General features: G+C 38.9%; 1 protein-coding gene across 10 annotated transcripts in view; it reads left to right on the top strand.

Moving 5' to 3' along the window:
- Positions 1 to 18,727, top strand: part of MID1 (midline 1) — a 654,743-nt gene that overhangs the window by 569,368 nt on the left and 66,648 nt on the right. For 9 of the 10 annotated variants that reach the window (XM_063721012.1, XM_054544081.2, XM_054544080.2 and 6 more), the window contains 1 exon segment: positions 7,597 to 7,692. The exons of the other annotated variant lie outside the window; for it this stretch is intronic. In XM_063721012.1, the coding sequence (XP_063577082.1) occupies positions 7,597 to 7,692 (96 nt within the window). 10 annotated transcript variants of the gene reach the window in all.

Here is an 18,727-nt window from a genome sequence, read left to right as displayed (position 1 = left end):
TGTATGTAGAAGTACAAAGCTCATCTGTTAAGTTGGATTTACTATTCTCTGCTGGTGTCCCTATCCATGCCTAAAGGCTCATATTGAGATTGGTGTAAAATCAGCTGTCCCAACATGAGTTGTTCAATTATCAGCTCAAATAAGCCTTACTAAAAACTACCTAACATGAAGGAGGTTGACTGTGGCTCTGTGAAGATGCATCCAAAATGTGTGCATTAAAAATAAAAATGATAAGAAAAATTAATCACCCTTTTTGCATAAAGTAGGTAAGGAAGCCTCATTCTTTAAGCAACACATGTTTTATAACTTTGCCTTCCACAAATTTGACCTATACCCAATCCTTGGCTGAATATTAAGAAACTAAATCTGCCCACTGGTATCCTTGCCTTTTATAAGGACCGTTTTGAATTATTTGTATTTCTTTTCTTTGGTGGTAGTGGTGGGAGGGTAGTGTTGAATGCCACCAAGTCGTAACACACTTACTAAAACCTCACAGAATAAGAGCACTATGAAAAAATCACTTGGGGAAAAGGTAATGAATTAAGGCTGGGAGCAACTTGACTTTGGGTTTAGATGGAACTTGAAGTTGATGTGTTAGTGATAATTGCTATATCATCTCTCTATTTTTATAAATCCTGGTTTGTAAAAATTTGTTTGATAATGTTATATTTGCCTTCACAGGAATGCTGTGGTCTGGACAGTGTTATATAACATTCCTCAAAAATTCTTCTAAACTCTCAAGGCCCTTTTCTTGGGGTCAGACTCAATGGTACCAATGAGAAAAGCCTGAAAGCGTGGAAGACTTCTATTGTTTAGCAAAGCTGAGAGAAGACATTGTCTTAACAATCTATACTAGTTGTTAAATTAACTAATTAGTTGATTTACTACATTGGATTTCAGAAGGGTTGTCCAATGAATATTCAGTTTTCCATGCTAATTGGAAATATCATTGAATATTTACGTGTGTACAGTGGGAAGGGACTAAGCAATGATGGGTATACAGCAAGTACTCAATACATACTGTGGCGTTATTATACTCTCTTTTTGCTGGTAGAATTTTCTGCTATGCACATGCATTCCAGGCAAAGGGAAGAGACTGTGCCCATGCTCAGACCCAGAAACAAGCCTGGATCCATAAAACAGCTTGTTCACAATGGGAGGAGCACAGCACAGGAGTGGGGAAAGTAGAGGAAAAGAGGTATGAGTAATACTGACCACGAAAGGAAAGGGAGTTGCCCATTCAAACTAACAGATGAGAAGGGCTTCATGGACAAGATGACAACAAATAGTAGCATTAGCATTCATTGAGATTTAGGACATTGCACAACATTTTAGAAATGTGTACACTTAGTCTAAAACGGGGACCCACAGTCCAGATGGGAATTCTGACAATAATCACATCATGAGAAAGCTGAGCAAATTGGATTCAGTGTTTTTGGAAAATGTAATCTTAGGGGGAAATATATTCTTGTAGCTATGTACTACTAAATTGAAAATCTACAGAAGAAATCATTTATGAAATGTGTGGGCATGCTTTTAATTTGATGGTGGTTTAAATATTTTATTAACTGTATGGGCATGCTTTTAATTTGGTTGTGGTATAAGTGTTACAAATTAAGCTTTTTTTTTAAATCAGTCTAAACTCCAAACTTGAAAAACAAGTTTTTTATTTTATTTAACAAGCACCGATACAACACATCGTGAGCCAGGTGCTCTTCCTAGGGCTTGCATGTATCTCCTCCTCTAATCATCTTGACAGCCCCATGAGGAAACTGAGGCACAGAGGTTAAGAACTTGTTGAAGGTCTCAGAGCTAGGACTTCAAACCAGGCAGACTGGCACCAGGTTCTGTGTACTTAACCATTATGCTCCTTAAATTAGAATATCTACGAGTCAAAATGCTGTTTAATTTTCTTCAGATTATTGTGGGTTCTGTCAAGCTAAGCTTCCTCGCCATAAGTGAAAGTGCTCTTAGCATCTTGTACAGAAAGAATTCTTCCTAGAGGTTCATTGAGTGGCATCTATTTCAGACTTACACGAAAAGTTTGGGACAAATGTTAGTGTTTAACAGAAGCAGATGTTTATCAGTGGCCCAGACAATATTATTTTGATTTTTACCTTCTAGACTGGGGGCATGGCAAACAACAGTTGTGGGTCAAATCTCACTCACCACTTGTTTTGGTAAATAAAGTTTCGTTGAACACAGTCCTACCCACTCGTTTACATATTATCTATGGCTGCTTTCATGCTAAAACAGCAGCAGCATTGAGTCATTGTGTCCAAGAACATATGGCCAATAAAGCCTAAAATATTTACTACATGATCTTTTATAGCAAGTTTGCCACCCCCTGTTCTAGACCAGTGAGGTAGCCACCAGCCAGATGTAGCTCCCAAGTGTTCGAAATGGGGCTGGTTTGAGTTGAGATGTGTCATAAGTGTAAAACATATCAGATTCCAAAGACTTAGTAAAAAGAAAGAAAAAAATGTAAAATATTTCATCAGTTTTCAAATATTGATTGCAGGTGGAAATGACAATTTTATTAAAATTAACTTTTCTTGGTTCTATTTTTTTAATGTGACTACTAAAAAATTTGAAATGTGACTCACATTTGTGGGTCACATTAGGTTTCTATTGATACTGCTGATCTACAGCCTGGAATTTGGAGGATATGTGACCTCTAGAAAAAGCAGAAAGAGGAAAGATGGGAAAAGAGAGAAAACCTCTTGTATTTGCAAATGTCTTTCTAAAGCAATAAAATATTTTCTGATTTGGCTCTTCCTCACAGAAAGGCATACGCAAAAATGGGTTAGGTGGTCTATGGAGATGATCGTAGATGAGTTCTCCCAGAAGCAGACTCTGACTCAGAATTTGAGTTGGGAGGTGATCCAGGAAGCACCTGGAGGGAGAGGGGAGGCAAACAGGGATGAGAACGAAGAGGAAAGAGGGTTAATGAGCAGGTTGTTGCTGTGGACCCACGTGCTGCCTCCCAATTGCGCCCTGTGGGAGATTTTCTAGACAGAGGCTCAGAGTGGTTCCACCCAGGAGGTGAAAAAGCTGGGCTGCGTAGCCACCAATTGCCAGTAATTGCCACCTGAGGGCTGCTCCTAGGAGCATCAGCTTCTTCTTACTCTCCCCAGCACCTGCCTTGCCTGAAGCCAGGTAAGGCCCTGGGGTGAAAAGGCACAGGTGCTTGCAGGAAAAAGCCATGAGCAAGCTGAAGAATGGTGCCTGCCAGAGGCACAGGGTTGGGCCCTTCTAGTGTCTGGAACTGTGTCCAAACTAAATGTTCCATCTTATAATTCATAATTTCAACAGACATTCATGTAGTTCTCTGATGAGTGTGTTCATTTTCTCATTTGATCTTAACAATAGTATAGATAGGTAGATTTATCATTATCCATACATTATGGATGGGAAAACTGAGCCCAAGACACATCCAGTCATTTGCCCAAGAGAGTCCAGCTGGGATGGTAGCCCCGGTCTCCTCCCTCTGCATATGTGGTCACTCATGCCTGACTCCTTGGATTTCTACAAAACTTGGCTTGAGTAAGGAGATGTCAATATATTGATGTTTTCAAGGTGAGAACAGGAAACTAAAACCAATTTTTCTTGTGCTCTGTAGAATTTTTTGAGATATCCATTGGGCAGTGTAGAAACTGATATCTACTTAATCCCATGACTTTTATATGGAAAAGTATGATCTTTGTTTTGCACAAATCACAATCAAAATCAAGAGATTATGGAGCCTGCTGACCACTACCACACAGGATGTTAGTGATAGAGTTAATTTCCAGAAAATCATCAGAGAAGTCCCTGTAGTGGAAGCTTATGGGTGCATGGCTCATTAAGGACTGGATTTTGTTATCTTCCCATTACCCAGGTTCCCTTCAAAGGTGTTGTCAGCCCCTTTGGTACCACTTGGAAACAAGTCTCTCTCCCAGCTTAATTTCCCTTTATTATGCTTCTAACTGACTCGGTAATTCTTTGCAGACTTCAGTAACACTTGTACTATTTAAATTTGAATAACCCCAAAGGATCTGGATAGGTCAATGTGTTTAAACCACGGGCTTTAGTCTATGTATTAGTTGATTAAAAACAGATTTGATGCATGATGTATACTTAATAAAGGGAGGGGGAAGCAAGCAGATGTTTGTAAAATCTCAATGTGTTGGATTGCATTTCTTTGGCCCTCTTTTGCTGACTAGCTTTAGAAAAGTCATACTTAGGACAATTGAACTGTAAACAGTTAGATGATGTATTTCCCTAGAAATTTCCTGCTGTGAAGGGTCAGCCAAAAAGAAAAGTGTCACCTAGTATTAACATACCAAAAAAGTTGACAAATATACCTTATGATAGTTATGTCTATATCAAGGACATTGAAGAATGGGATGCTTCAAAATCATCCTCTGGTCTCTGACCATAAAGCGATTAGCAGTTGCGATTCATTTAATCCAAACAATTAAAAAAAAACCTTTGGCTTTTGTTGTTGTTGTTGTTAAAAGCAAGTTTTTCTTTGATGCAAGCATAAGATCAAGTTGTACATAAATCACTGTGTCTAGTTCATTCTCTGACTCTTCAGCCTCTTGTATCCCATTCTTTAAGTGAAAAAGTTATTTTTCCCCTTTAAAATTGTCATATTTGAAATGTTTTGAGTGTTTCCAAGACAGAATTGAAGGTTTCTTGTTGGTTTTCCAGTCCAGATGAAATGTGCACAAAGCCTTCCTCTGAAGTTTGAACACATGAGAATTACAGGTAAAATATTTTAAAATATATTTTAATGAATGCATAACCAAGCATAAACATATGTGGAAAGCCTCCAAGGACCGGAAATGAAAGAAAGTGTAGAGTGGTGAGAGAAGACTGACACTGGGCTACTCCCAAGAAGTGGAGAAGACATGGGGCAATGGTGACTTTAGTGGACACATAGGGAAGTGAACATCACATGTGGCAAGAGCCTTGTACACCTGGAGGCCAAGACCCCCATGCATAGACTGGACTCAATGGGAACCTGACATCTTCTCTGGAATTGAAGCCAGACACAGAACTCTCATGGAAGGAAGCAGAGGCACTGAGTCAAACTAGGATCTGTGCCTCTGTTGCACACGAGTGCCTTGTGGGAGCGTCCTCTTTGGGAAAAGAACCTCACGCCCTAACCTCAGAATATGCTTCTCATCTGGCTGGGCTATGTCAATCCCCAAATCACAGCACAGGGAACAAAGTTTACATCGTATGAGCTGTCAGACAAAAATTACAAGACAAAGATAAAATCAGATCCTTGAGAAATATTCAACAAGCACAGGGAAATACAGAATTGCCTTTTCTCAAAAAGAGCTTAAGAATAAGTAAGTTTAGTTGTCTTGAGATTATGGAGAAGAGAATTGTGTTTTTGTAATAGGAACAGAGAGAAATTCAATAAGAAAAGGGAGATAAAGAACCTACTAGAAATGAAAATGCATTCATTAAAAAATTTTAAAAACAGTCAATAGGATAAACACCAGATTAATAAGTTTAACTTGTTTTAAAAATAACCAGAAAGTTCTGCTTTTGACATATGCATTTTAAGCCTTAGATAAAAGTGGTTCTTTTCCTTAATATACTTTTCTAAATAAAAAATTTAGGGAAGTAGAATGAGCTAAAATTTTCATAAATAAATTTTACAGCATAATGAAATTAACACCTTTATGAACTTGTTAGTTTTCAAAATCCCTCAAACTCTTTCTAAATCCTCTTTTTCGGATGGCATTATAAATTTGAGGTCTGTTTTCTTTTCCATGAAATTTCCTGTTGTTCCGTATCTTTGCCATACTTGTGGAACTGTCTATATGCTAAAATACAGTTTCCCTAATCTTTTGCCCTCTCAACCTCTCTGATGTTGGCATGTGACATTGTTCTATTTCCTGCCCATGGAAGATTCTTCCACATGCTCACTTCTTTCTTTCCAAAAAGTTTCCACTGTTGTGCAACAAAAAACCCCTGGACATCCTTCAAGCCTCAGCTGCAAGACTTGGCCCTCTTAGAAACCTTTAACCAGCAGCCATCAACTCTTTCCCTTCTCTTGTTTGCAGTATCTTTCTCCCAGTTTGTACAGTCATCTATTTCCTTGTGGACAGGGAGTAGATATTAATATTTGTATTTGATTTCCCCACTGTCTCTTTCAGAGTCTGGCATATTGTAGAAGCTTAATAAGTACTTGTTGTGTGAACACATAAGTAAATGAATGAATGGTAGGAACACATAAGTAAATGAATGAATGGCGTAAATCAACCTTGTCCAACACATGGCCTGCAAGGCCACCTGCAGCCCAGAAGCGCTTTGAATGCAGCCCAACACAAATTCATGAACTTTCTTAAAACATTATGAGATTGTTTTCTGATTTTTTTTTTTAGCTCATCAGCTGTCATTAGTGTTAGTTATTTTATGTGTGGCCCAAGACAGTTCTTCTTCCAGCGTGGCCCAGGGAAGCCAAAAGATTGGACACCCCTGGCAATCAAGAGCATGTGAATGAGAAGGAACAGAGAAATCTTAGTGAGTCTTACCCAGAGCAGAGAGTTATTGTGTTTGAAAATAGGATTAAATAGTCATTCCAGAGAACTTTAAGTTTGATGCTCTAAAGGAATAGGGAATAATTCTAGAGTCTTATGCAGGATAATGAGTGGTAAATATAGTGTTCAAAGAAATTTGATCTGGCATTGATGGACAAAGAATAGAAGCATGAACAATAAAATGTACAATTGTTTGTTGGTATCCATAAAGGATTAATTTCAGGGTCTCTCATAGATACTAAAATCATGGATGTTCAAGTCCCTGATATAAAATGGCCTGTTATTTGCATATAACCTAATCACATCCTCCTGCATACTTTAAATCATCTCTAGATAACTTATATTACTTATTACAATGTAAATACTATGTAAATAGTAGTTATATTCTATGGTTTAGGGAATAATGAGAAGAAAAAAGTCTGTACATGTTCAGTACAGATGCAGTCATCCATTTTTTTCCAAATATTTTTGATCTGCAGTTGGTTAAATCCAGGTATGTGGAACCCAGTGGATACAGAAAGTCAACTCCACTACAACTGACCAAATGTGTGTGTGACGAGGACTAATCATAAATGTCTATAAATGACCTTATTGTCAGCAAGAGCTAAACAATTCAAACCTTCCTCCAAGGGATTAGCCTCAGCCTGCCCATAAAAGGATATATCTGAAAAATCCAATGGTAGTTGATTTGATGTGGGAATATATTCCTTATATTATTGCCAGCTCTGATGCAAGTAAAGGGATAGAAATCCAATTACCTCCTTTCTCCCTAGGTCGTGATCTGGAGATAACCTACAACTAATTATTCTGTTAAGTATCCCTGAGTTAGTGCGAGAAGCGGGAACAAAAAGAATAAAGTCTGAGCGTGTCTAAAAGGTTCTTTTAAATGCAACTTTTGAAAATCCAGTTTAAATCTATAAATACTTGAAATTATGTTGATTTCACTAAGGTTTCTGAAAAATGTATCAGTTTTTCCTGAGTATGAGTAATTTTGTGTATCTGAAGTATAAAAGTATGCAGAATAATATTTTTCCTCTTTTTTTTTTTTGAACAGCAAAACTTAGAGAGTAACCTCACCAACCTTATTAAGAGGAACACAGAACTGGAGACCCTTTTGGCTAAACTCATCCAAACCTGTCAACATGTTGAAGTGAGTATCTCTGTATTTCTGTATGGTATGTTTCATATGAAAACTGCCAGATCAAGGTTTTGATATCCTCATGCTTTATAATTTTAAAACAAGAATCCTTTGTTAAAATTAAATATTTTGCAAAAGCCAAAATAAAAGATGAAGGAAATTAAAAGGAATTAGAACTTCAGAGAATCTCTCCCATCCAGGGCTGCTTCCCATTCCCATTATAGCTCTTCCTGATCTAGCATTACATAGCAGTGCTAATGTTGTAGATTTTAATTGCCCTTACAAAGAACAGTCAAAAAAGGTATTGTAGGCCAGGCGTGGTGGCTCACGCCTGTAACCCCAGCACTTTGGGAGGCCGAGGCGGGCAGATCACGAGGTCAGGAGATCGAGACCATCCTGGCTAACACGGTGAAACCCCATCTCTACTAAAAATACAAAAAATTAGCTGGGCGTGGTGGCGGGCACCTGTAGTCCCAGCTACTTGGGAGGCGGAGGCAGGAGAATGGCATGAACCCGGGAGGCGGAGCTTGCAGTAAGCTGAGATCGCACCACTGTACTCCAGTCTGGGCAACAGAGCGAGACTCCGTCACAAAAAAAAAAAAAAAAAAAAAAAAAAAAAGGTATTGTATTAGTGTACTACAGCTACCATAACAAATTACCACAAACTGGGAAAGTATAAAACAAGACTAATTTATTCTCTCAGTTTTGGAGGCTAGAAGTCTGAAATCAAGATTTTTGGCAGGGCCATGCACCCTCCAAAGGTTCTAGGGGAGGATCCTTCCTTGCCTCTTCCCATTTTCTGGTAGTTGCAGGCAATTCTTGGAGTTCCATGGCTTGCAGCTACAGCGCTCTAAACTCTTCCTCCGTTATCACATTCTGGTGTGTCTCTGAATTTGTGTCCAAATTTTCTTATTGTTATAAAGAGCCCACCCTACTCCAGCCTTACCTCACTTTAACTTGATTACATCTGTGAAGACTATTTTCAGACCAGGCATGGTGGCTCACACCCTGTAATCCCAGCACTTTGGGAGGCTAAGGCAAGAGGATCGCTTGAGCTCAGTAGACCAGCCTGGGCAACATGGCAAAAACCCATCTCTACTAAAAAATACAAAAAATTAGCCAGGCGTGGGAGCACACACCTGTGGTCCCAGTTACTTGGGAGGCTGAGGTGGGAGGATCACCCAAGCCTGGGAAATCGAGGCTGCAGTGAGCTGAGATTGCACCATTGCACTCCAGCCTAGGCGACAGAGTGAGACCTTGTCTCAAAAAAGAAAAAATAAAGACTCTATTTTCAAATAAGGTCCCATTTACAGGTACCAGGGGTTAGGACTTGAACATACCTTTTTGCAGACACAGTTTAACCCGCTGCAGGTGTATATTAACGCATCTTAGTTGTCAGATGTGTTTCCATGAAATAAACCACAATTGCAACAACAGCAGAACCTGCAATGACTACACTGCATAAGGAAAAAATAGATGCCACTTCCTTTATGTGATTTTCAAAGTCCTCTTCCATCTTCTCCCAAACTGTCTTTTTTACCACCCCACCCCATGAACTGAAACTAAACAATTGCCATTCACTACACTTTTAAGCCTTCTGGCCCTTAACCAAGCAGTTCCCTCTGACTGGTAGGCCCATTCCTCTAACCTATGTCTATTTGTCAGAATGCTTCCTGTGTATCCTCCAAGTCCTAAGTCAAGGGGCACTTCAGTTGTGAATGTTTCTCTGGTTCCCTGGACCAGAGTCATCGCTCCTTTCTCTGAATCACATAACATTTTATGATACCGTGTATGTGATTCAGAGAAAGGAGAGATGTCCCCGCCCCAATCTCATGTCGAATTGTAATCCCCAATGCTGGAGGTGGGGCTTGGTGGGAGGTGTTTGGGTCATGGGGGCAGATCCCTCATGGCTTGGTGCTGACTCCATGATAATGAGTGAGTTCTCACAAGATCTGGTTGTTTAAAAGTGTATGACACTCCCCCCTCCACCGCCCGCCCCCCTCCCACACATACTCTTTCTCTTGCTCCTAATTTCGCCATGTGACGTGCCAGTTCTGGCTTTGCCTTCTGCCATGTGTAAAAGCTTCCTGAGGCCTCATCAGAAGCCGAGCACATGCCTGGTGCCATGCTTCCTGTACAGCCTGCAGCACCCGTGAACCAATTAAACCCCTTTTCTTTGTAAATTACCCAGTTTCATGTATTTCTTTATAGCAATACAAGAAAAGTAATAATCTTCTCATGGCTTTATCATTCTTTCATGTACCAGTTCCATTTTTCCAACCAGAATGTGAAGTCTTAGAGGATGGGAATCAAATCTAATTCGTCTTTGTATCTCATAGACTCTAATGCAATGATTTTCACACAGTAGGAGCTCAGGGAATTTGTTTTAGATGAATTTGCATGATGACTCTCCAAATGGCAAATTTTGAACACTATTTGAATGCTTGCAAGTTCAGCTCCCCCAAAATATCTAAAGTTGGAGGAGCAAATTATTTTGAGCATGCATTTAAAATTTTTGACAGTAACTCCATTTTTGCAATAAGAGTTCCTTCAAGTCCCTTTGATCGTCTAAGCAGTAATTATAAGTTTATAGCCTCCTATGTGCCTATAACTGTCAGTAGACGCACAATGTAGCAAATAATAATAAAGATTACAATATGTTAGAGAACAATGTACACACATTTAACAACATATTTAAAGAACAGTAGAGTAGCCAATCAGGTGCTCAGCTAGTAGAATATTGCATTTATGGATTCTAAGATTAGCATTTTTTTACAGACTAATATTGCTGAAATTGAGCTGCAACTTAAATGAATGGTGAGACAGTTTAATGGGCAACATTTATTTGTTCCTACTGGCACACAAAATATAGATGAGACAGTTACTGGTATCTTAGATGGAGTATGGTTTGAGAAGGGGGGATTAAAAGAGAAAAAAATGTGAGTACAATTTTTCTGAAACTTTGTGGAAGAGTCAGGACTTGAGCCAGTTCTTATAGATTTCACAACTATTATTTTTCAGTACCCTAGGTATTGACGTGTCAGCTTATTTATGCAACACAATGGCGTTTGTCGGGGATACATTCCTCAGCATAGCAGAAATTAGCAAAGATTGCTTTCAGAAAGATCCTATTAGTGTAAAAGCATGTCTACTATGCAAACACTGGTGCTTTGGTGGAAGGCTTAAAATACTTTGTGTTTGTAAAGTCTGTGCTTTTACTTACAAGTGCTCCCCTTGTGATCGGAAATGTAAAACTGGTTACTAAGAGAAACACATGAGTTAGCAACTTTTTCCAACTCCAAATTTGTTGTGTTTTCCAAAGATAATATCCAGGGAGATAGAAATTAGGGATGTTCTCATCTCCTACCTAAGCCATCTACTCCAGCTGTTCATCATTTGAGGTGCTGATGGAGGTTATGATAGGTGGAAGAGGGAAAGGCATACAAAAGGAAAGAAAAGGAGGAATTAGAATAAAACATAGGTGAGAGAGCAGATTAGGATTGATCAGTGAGCTCATTGGTTCACTTAGTAGACCCTCTTGCTTTAAAAGCTACATGACTGTCAGGGTAGAATCAGTGTTTCATCATGCTGAGATGAAGTTGAGAGTGTGAAGGCAGCAGCAGTGGCAGCAGTGTGTTGCAGAATCCAGACCTTTTGAACCCTCTGCTTAGACTGGATTCTCTTTTGGCAAGCATCTTGCCAGGGAACATGTTGAGCCTTGTTGATTAAACAATATTGGAAATAATAGTGAACAAGCATAATGTTTTCATTATTATAGGGTAAAGTTAATATGTATTATATGAATAAATGGATGAACAAAATGGAATAATCTGTGTGCCATATTTTATTTTTATGATGTGATGGCATTTGATGTTTAGGACAGTAAGAATGATTTCTCTTCAGTAAAAAAAAAAAAAAAAAAAAATTACCTGAGCTTTATGGTAAATCTTATAAATGCTTTATGGATTGGGTGATTATTTCATTCAATTTCAGCTAGTTACTCCTTAAAGCATTAATGTCTGGTTTCCATTATGACCCGTTGTGATTTCAGAACAAATGCATTGCTCCTAATGCAATATTATTATGGCTTGAATTTACAAGACGCTATTCATCCTAACATGATGTAAAATTACATTCTAAGATGTTCAGTAATTTCAAATGACAGATAAATTGAAGAAATTTACAAGAAGATTTTGGTTTTATTTTAATAGATCAGATATGATTTTAGTTGCAATACAGGCTTTTCAAATAAAGCTATTACTGAATTGATTGTAGCAGACTTGCAAATAGACACATACATGCCATTAGAAGTAATTCTAAACAAGGAATAAAGAATATTCATTCTTTTCTCTGTTGTTTTTGTATAAATCCTTGGGAATGGAAACACATGTTTATGGGTGAGTAAATTTGGTATTTGGGGAATTTATTCTAGATAAAAATTAAAGAAAATTATAAGTACAAAAATAATGATACTTACAGTACTTATTTTTACATTTGTTTTTATTCCTAATTATTAGTATTCTGAAACTATAATTTTCAAAAGTTGAACACCCAATTCTCATATAATGATTGAATTAGTCCACATCAAAGATTTTTTTAACTTCTTAATGAAGGAACCAGCAAGATGATAAAGCTGCTTCCAAGGAGGATGCCAGAAACGGATACATATAAATGTGGAGAAGGGGGTAGTAGGGGGAAAAGAATGCCAGACTAGCATAGCTAATTTGGATACGAAACTGGTTGGTGACCTACAGGGCAATAAACGTGAAACATTTGGACAAAATAAGTTGCATATTACTGGGTTTCTCTAAGTTAACATCTAACTTTGCAGAGTCTAAGCCCTAACCACTAGTAAATAGAAAGTCAGACTCTGTTACATCCCAGTCTGGAGAGTCAGATGACCCTGACTTAGGCTGATTTCATGGAATATGCTCTCGTGGGACTTTGGAAGGGCTCACAGTCTTCTCTTTCTCTTTTTTCCAAGTTTTGGATAATTTTGCTTAACATGACTTTCTGTTCTAGAGACTGTTGATCTAGGAGCAGTGTTTGCTAAACAAATATTTCTGGGAGGGGATGTACATTTTTGCCTGTGGACAGTTACTTTAATTTGTTACAGTGTCTTGCTAGTTTGTTCATTCTGGTAGTGCGGATGGAGTACCCACTGTGTGTGTGTTGCACTGTGTTAGGTGCCAAAGGACCCTGCCCACAGGAAGTTTACTATCTTCACTAAGACAGAAGAGCACTTATAACACAAAATAAAGTAGAAAGCCATAATTACCATGAAGAAGGTGTGGATTATCTACTTCAAACTTTCAGAGAAGCAAGAAATTATTTCTAGCTGGGGACTGGGGAAGGCAGCGCAAGATCTGAGCCTGCCTTCAAGGGTAGGTAACATTTGAGTTTATGGAAGCAGGGGGACAGCACTGCTTGCCAGGCAAATAAAGGCATGGGGATAGAAAGATGAGGAGTGTATGTACACAAAGCAAGTAGTTCATTCTGGAGAAATGGAAAGCGTGGGAGAAGGAAGGATCTGTAGGAACTAGTTTGGGAGAGATGAGAGCTGGAAAGGCTTTCATGTTGCATCTGAATTTGAACTTTGGTTTTGAAGGTTTAGTGAGGGTTCAAGGAACACATAGACCTGTGTGAGTTTCACAGTGACAACTGGCATTTCTAACTCTTTTTCAGGGAATGACATTTTTGGTTATTGAGAAAATAATATGGATATTGTCATGCAAAACAATCTCATGTCCAAGGGAAACCTTCACAGCGCTAGGAAACTCCAAAAAGGCCATGGAGTTTGTTAGGCATCAGAATGCTATTCTTTTAAATCAGTGCAGTGGAAAAGAATTTCCTGGTTCACATCCTTGGTTCCTAGATGGTACTTCTTCCTTTTCCTCTTCCTGAAGGTGTCCTTGTATTTGGGTATGAGCATTCCCCGGGAAAATAATTCCCATGCCAGCTGGAGCTAAAAAAAACTCACAGCACAGAGGCACCTCCTAATTGTTGTAAATTAAATCAATGAATTCCTTCCCACGACCCATGAGGAAATGCCACATCCTTATAAGTCCACATCTCTTCTCAGGGATTTACCTCTGCTTTTCTTCAGAATGGAAAACAGTTTGAAGGTTCCCCTTCAGCCACCCAACTCTCCCCACCCCCGCCACATTGTTTTCATAACTTGTTTTTTAAATGAGGGTAAGCAAATGAATGGCTTTTTGATTGTAAGTGCCAAATATTTTTAAAACGGTGGAGAACAGAGAATGGCATGCTGTGGCTCATGCCTGTAATCCCAGCATACTTTGGGAGGCCAAGGCAGGAGGATTACTTGACCCCAAGGATTCAATAACAACCTGGGCAATATAGTGAGACCTCGTCTCTACAAAAAATAAAAAAAACTAGACAGGCGTGGTGGTGTGCGCATGTAATCCCAGTAACAAAGGAAGGCCAAGACTGGAGGATTGCTTGAGCCTGGGAGGTCGAGGCTACAGTGACCCATAGAGTGCAACTGCGCTCCAGCCTGGGTGACAGAGTGAGACCCTGTCTCTTAACACACACACACACACACACACACACACACACGAGAGCAGAGTATGAAGGCCAAGACAGTTTGGGACTCAGGAGGCAGAGACATTGAAAGAGCAACTTCAGGCCAGGCGCGGTAGCTCACGCCTGTAATCCCAGCACTTTGGGAGGCCCAGGTGGGCGGATCACGAGGTCAGGAGATTGAGACCATCCTGGCTAACACGGTGAAACCCCGTCTCTACTAAAAATACAAAAAATTAGCCGGGCGTGGTGGCTGGCGCCTGTAGTCCCAACTATTCGGGAGGCTGAGGCAGGAGAATGGCGTGAACCCCGGAGTCGGAGCAGGAGAATGGCGTGAACCCGGGAGGCGGAGCTTGCAGTGAGCCGAGATCACGCCACTGCACTCCAGCCTGGGGGACAGAGCGAGACTCCGTCTCAAAAAAAAAAAAAAAAAAAAAAAAAAAGAGCAACTTCAGGTAGACTCCTAAGAAATGTTTGTCTAGGATTGTAAAAACTAATGGGTTTTCAACCACTCTGTTTTGTTTCCTTCAAGAGAGAAATAAGGTAGAATGGATGAGTTTGTAGTTAACACTAGACAAATTTGGAGTTAATTGTATATGTAGTGAAAGACAAGCTTATGAGAAATGATCAAAATTTGGGTCACCTGCAGAACTTAACTTTTCTAGGTCAGATAAGGACTATATCTCTTCATCACATTCCTCTTCCCATTTTCTTTGAAAAATCAGAAGACGTAGTTTATTAGCTAAGCAAACACTTGGAATCACTGATATGTACCAAATTTTCTGCACATTCCGATAATCAAGTTCTTTTACAGCAAATACAACACCTTGACACTTAATAGATGTTCATTTTGGGAATGATAGCTGACTGTGACTCTAAAGATGATGGCCAAGAACAACTGGGAAAGGGTGGCCAATTGCCATAATGGTTTCAAGAGGATAAAGGCTCAGCAGTCCTTACCATTCTTGCCCAAGGTCATCCTAGAAGGGCATTTTCTAATCCAACATCCCTTCAAAGTTCCAGCATTGGCCCCTTTGGTTTATCTTGCCTTGTTTGTAATCACTTCTTAAAATTCTTTTTGCCATTATTTTTCTCACTAAGTTTTTAATCTATTTTTGTTGTTGTTTTATTTTAATGGAAAGTTTGCTCTCATACGGCTTTCTCTGAGTTTCTCCAGTGCTAGTTGTCACATAAAGTGACAAGGTTCTTGTGGAGGAATTAAGGCTGTTTAATTAGATTTCTGCTCAGATGATGAGTTTTGTAAATTGAAAAGGATGAGAGTGAGGTGTTACTTGGGTGATATGTACCGTGTAAGAAATTGTAGAAAATCACTTGGCAAAACAGATGGGAGTCTGTAGAAGACTTTTCCAGTAATTCACTGAGCCCTAAAAGCATTCATTTGTAAACTTTGAAATAATGAAAAATCACTGGGTTAAAAAGAAAGATGAACCATTTGTTTAATTTTGTTGTGCAGTTTTGTAATGCCAAAGCATTCTCTCTCCATAGAAAACTTGGCAATGGCTTCATCCGGAGCCATTGGATGAAGACCAGCATGCAAACACCAAACGAGCTATTTGTGTCTTGTGAACGTGTGTCTGATCTTGGATGAAGTATATCCTGCTGGGGGCCGACATGAATGTCCAAAGTTATAATCCATTTTCACTTGCAGATGAGGGTCAGATTCCCACCCGATCTGACCCCCTGTGAGAATGCTTTCAAGGTATAATTAGAGTCAGATTCTGGGCCTCATTAAACCACATCATACAACCCACAGTCAGCTCTGGCTCTCCATGTAATAGGCTCTAGAATTATGATAATGTGATAGTGCAAATATGGTGGCTTTCAGAAACTGGATTATGACGAGCCACTATAATAATGGTTGATTTCCCAAGTTCACGTCTTAGGATTCCCATGACAAAGGAGAAAAGAACTGTTGGTCTGCACAGAAATTTATCATCTCTGGAGAAGATTATTTTTTACTATTGCATATGAATAGACATTATTCATATGTAATAGTAAAACAGTTGAAACAGTTTACTCTACCAAGTTTACTACAATTGACAACTCATGAAGCAAATGTAGTTTTTCTTGGTTGAGGTTAAATTTAATTATTAAAGTATCTAACACATATTTGAATGTCTCCCTTTGGATTCAGTGCCCTTGACTTAGAAAAATTTGATTCATAACAGGCATTGGATCCTGTTTCTTTCTTGGGCATATTCATGAGGAGTAATGAGAAGATACCAGCAAAAATCTTTGAGTATTTTGGAATGAGATTAATCTTATGAATAAGTGAATATAAGGCTTAGTAAGCTGGTATTACTTTTAGAATGACATTCCCAAGTTTCAGTTTTGAAACTTTATATAAAACATTATCCAAACCTTTCATCGTCTGCTAATCTTTCTAGTTTGGGTGGTATGACCTATTGCATCATATACAGAATCCTACCTAGTGGCTCAGATTGGAGTATGAACACTTGTACGTGCCTCTGAAGACAAACCCTCTAATATTTGAATTTGGTAGTGCAGATTTCCAAGGTTAATTCTTAAATGTGAAGTAATAGGCCTTAATTGGAGGCCCAAAGGCTGAGCATTAGGAAGTTAGAGAGAAAGTGTACTTTTTTCTGATATATCTTATTGTGCTCCCTCCACACAATACAAGAATTCCTTATCCTGTCTCCATTACAGTATTCCACACATAACCTTCTTTGCCTGGAAATATTTACATGCGTGATTGACTAGAGCAGCAGAGATGTTTCTGGCATGTTATAAAGAATAATAGGAACAGGTTGTGATACATTTTTTAAAATAGCCATTGTTGGCCAGGCACAGTGGCTCACGCCTGTAATCCCAGCACTTTGGGAGGCCAAGGTGGGTGGATCACCTGAGGTCAGGAGTTCGAGACCAGCCTGGCCAACATGGTAAAACCCCATCTCTATTTAAAATGCAAAAATTAGCTGGGTATGGTGGCAGGCGCCTGTAATCCCAGCTCCTCGAGAGGCTGAGGCAGGAGAATTGCTTGAACCTGGGAGGCAGAGGTTGCAGTGAGCTGAGATCACGCCATTGCACTGCAGCCTGGGCAATAGAGCCAGACTCTGTCTCAAATAAAATAAAATAAAATAAAATGGCCATTGTTAGTTCTAACTCAACTTTTATATGAGATGGTCTTAGCTGGTTGGTTTCAGGTGAAAGAGTCAGAGGGGAATGGAATGATTGCAGGTGAGAAGGTAACTCTCAAGTAAAAGCTTTGGTTCGCTTATTGCTCCCATTCATGACATTCAGAAACAAGAATAATCCTAACAATCAATCCGCCAATTTGTTACTGAACCAACCTTTTACTTCTGGGTCTAATATCTAGTTTAAATTATTTTTCTCAATAAATGAACATAAAATTGTCTTCTAATGACAATCAAGCTGAAATGATCTCTGTGTATAAAATAATTACAGATTATGAAAGAAGCCAGACATATCATTTTTTACCTGATTCCATTGACTTCTATTTTTAATTTACTAAATTAAATGTTGTGGGAAGAAATGAAGAGCTTTGTTCTAATTTTGAAATTCCACAGCAAAATAATTGAGTCATGCATATAAAATGTCCGTTAACAAGAAGACAGTTGTAGTACTGGTTATTTTTGTTTGAAATAGAAATATGAAATTTTAAATTCAGCTATTTCAAACGCCCGAGGCCACCATGGAATGTACAAGGCTCTCAGTGAGGAGCAACACAAATAAAGATTTTTACAACCAAGTGAGGTAACTTCTTGGCCTAGGAATTTATGATAGAGCTTTTACTATGCTTTTAAAAGTATTTTCACTAGATATAACATCAAGTTCATATATGTAAAGTCATGAAAACTATCATAGTGGTCTAGTTCTCTGACAAGGCAAGCTTGGTATTGAGATGTGATAAGTTCATTCAAGGAAGCCTTCTGTCAATTTCCATAGGATTGGGAAGGTGGTGCCTTGTCCATCTTTGCAGGTGTTGGAAGGGGAGCATTATTGCATACATCTGTTCCAGTTTCACAACAACATATAGACTGTAGTGTAAAGAAAGAAAAAGTGATAGGACTTATGTAGATATGCACTACAAGCAATTATGACCACTGACCAGCTCTTACTGTCACTTCCTGATTTAATTATCCCAATAGTCTTTTGACGTAAACATCATTCAGATAACCATAGATACGTGGCCTGAAGCCAGATATAACAAGAATCAGCCAGTAAAGAAATGGGTTGAATTTAACCAAGTAATAAGTAACTGGAGTGGTTACTGAACCCAAACCAGGTGATTAGAAAGTTAGATTCCCAGGGGAATTCTCATTACAAGAAACATCTTATCAGATAGGTAATTGGAAACCCTGTTAAACCCACCATAACAAAGGCTCAGCAAGTGTACATCTGCAGTGCCAGTACAATCAGTGAGTCTTCAGGTCTTATGAACGTTCTGAAATCTTTTATTATTAACCATTGACCCTCTAACCTCAACTTCTTTGAGATGATA

The sequence above is a fragment of the Pongo abelii genome, chromosome X (assembly GCF_028885655.2).
Source record: "Pongo abelii isolate AG06213 chromosome X, NHGRI_mPonAbe1-v2.0_pri, whole genome shotgun sequence".
In the NCBI taxonomy this organism is placed as follows: domain Eukaryota; kingdom Metazoa; phylum Chordata; class Mammalia; order Primates; family Hominidae; genus Pongo; species Pongo abelii.
This window is presented reverse-complemented; position numbering and strand designations above follow the sequence as displayed.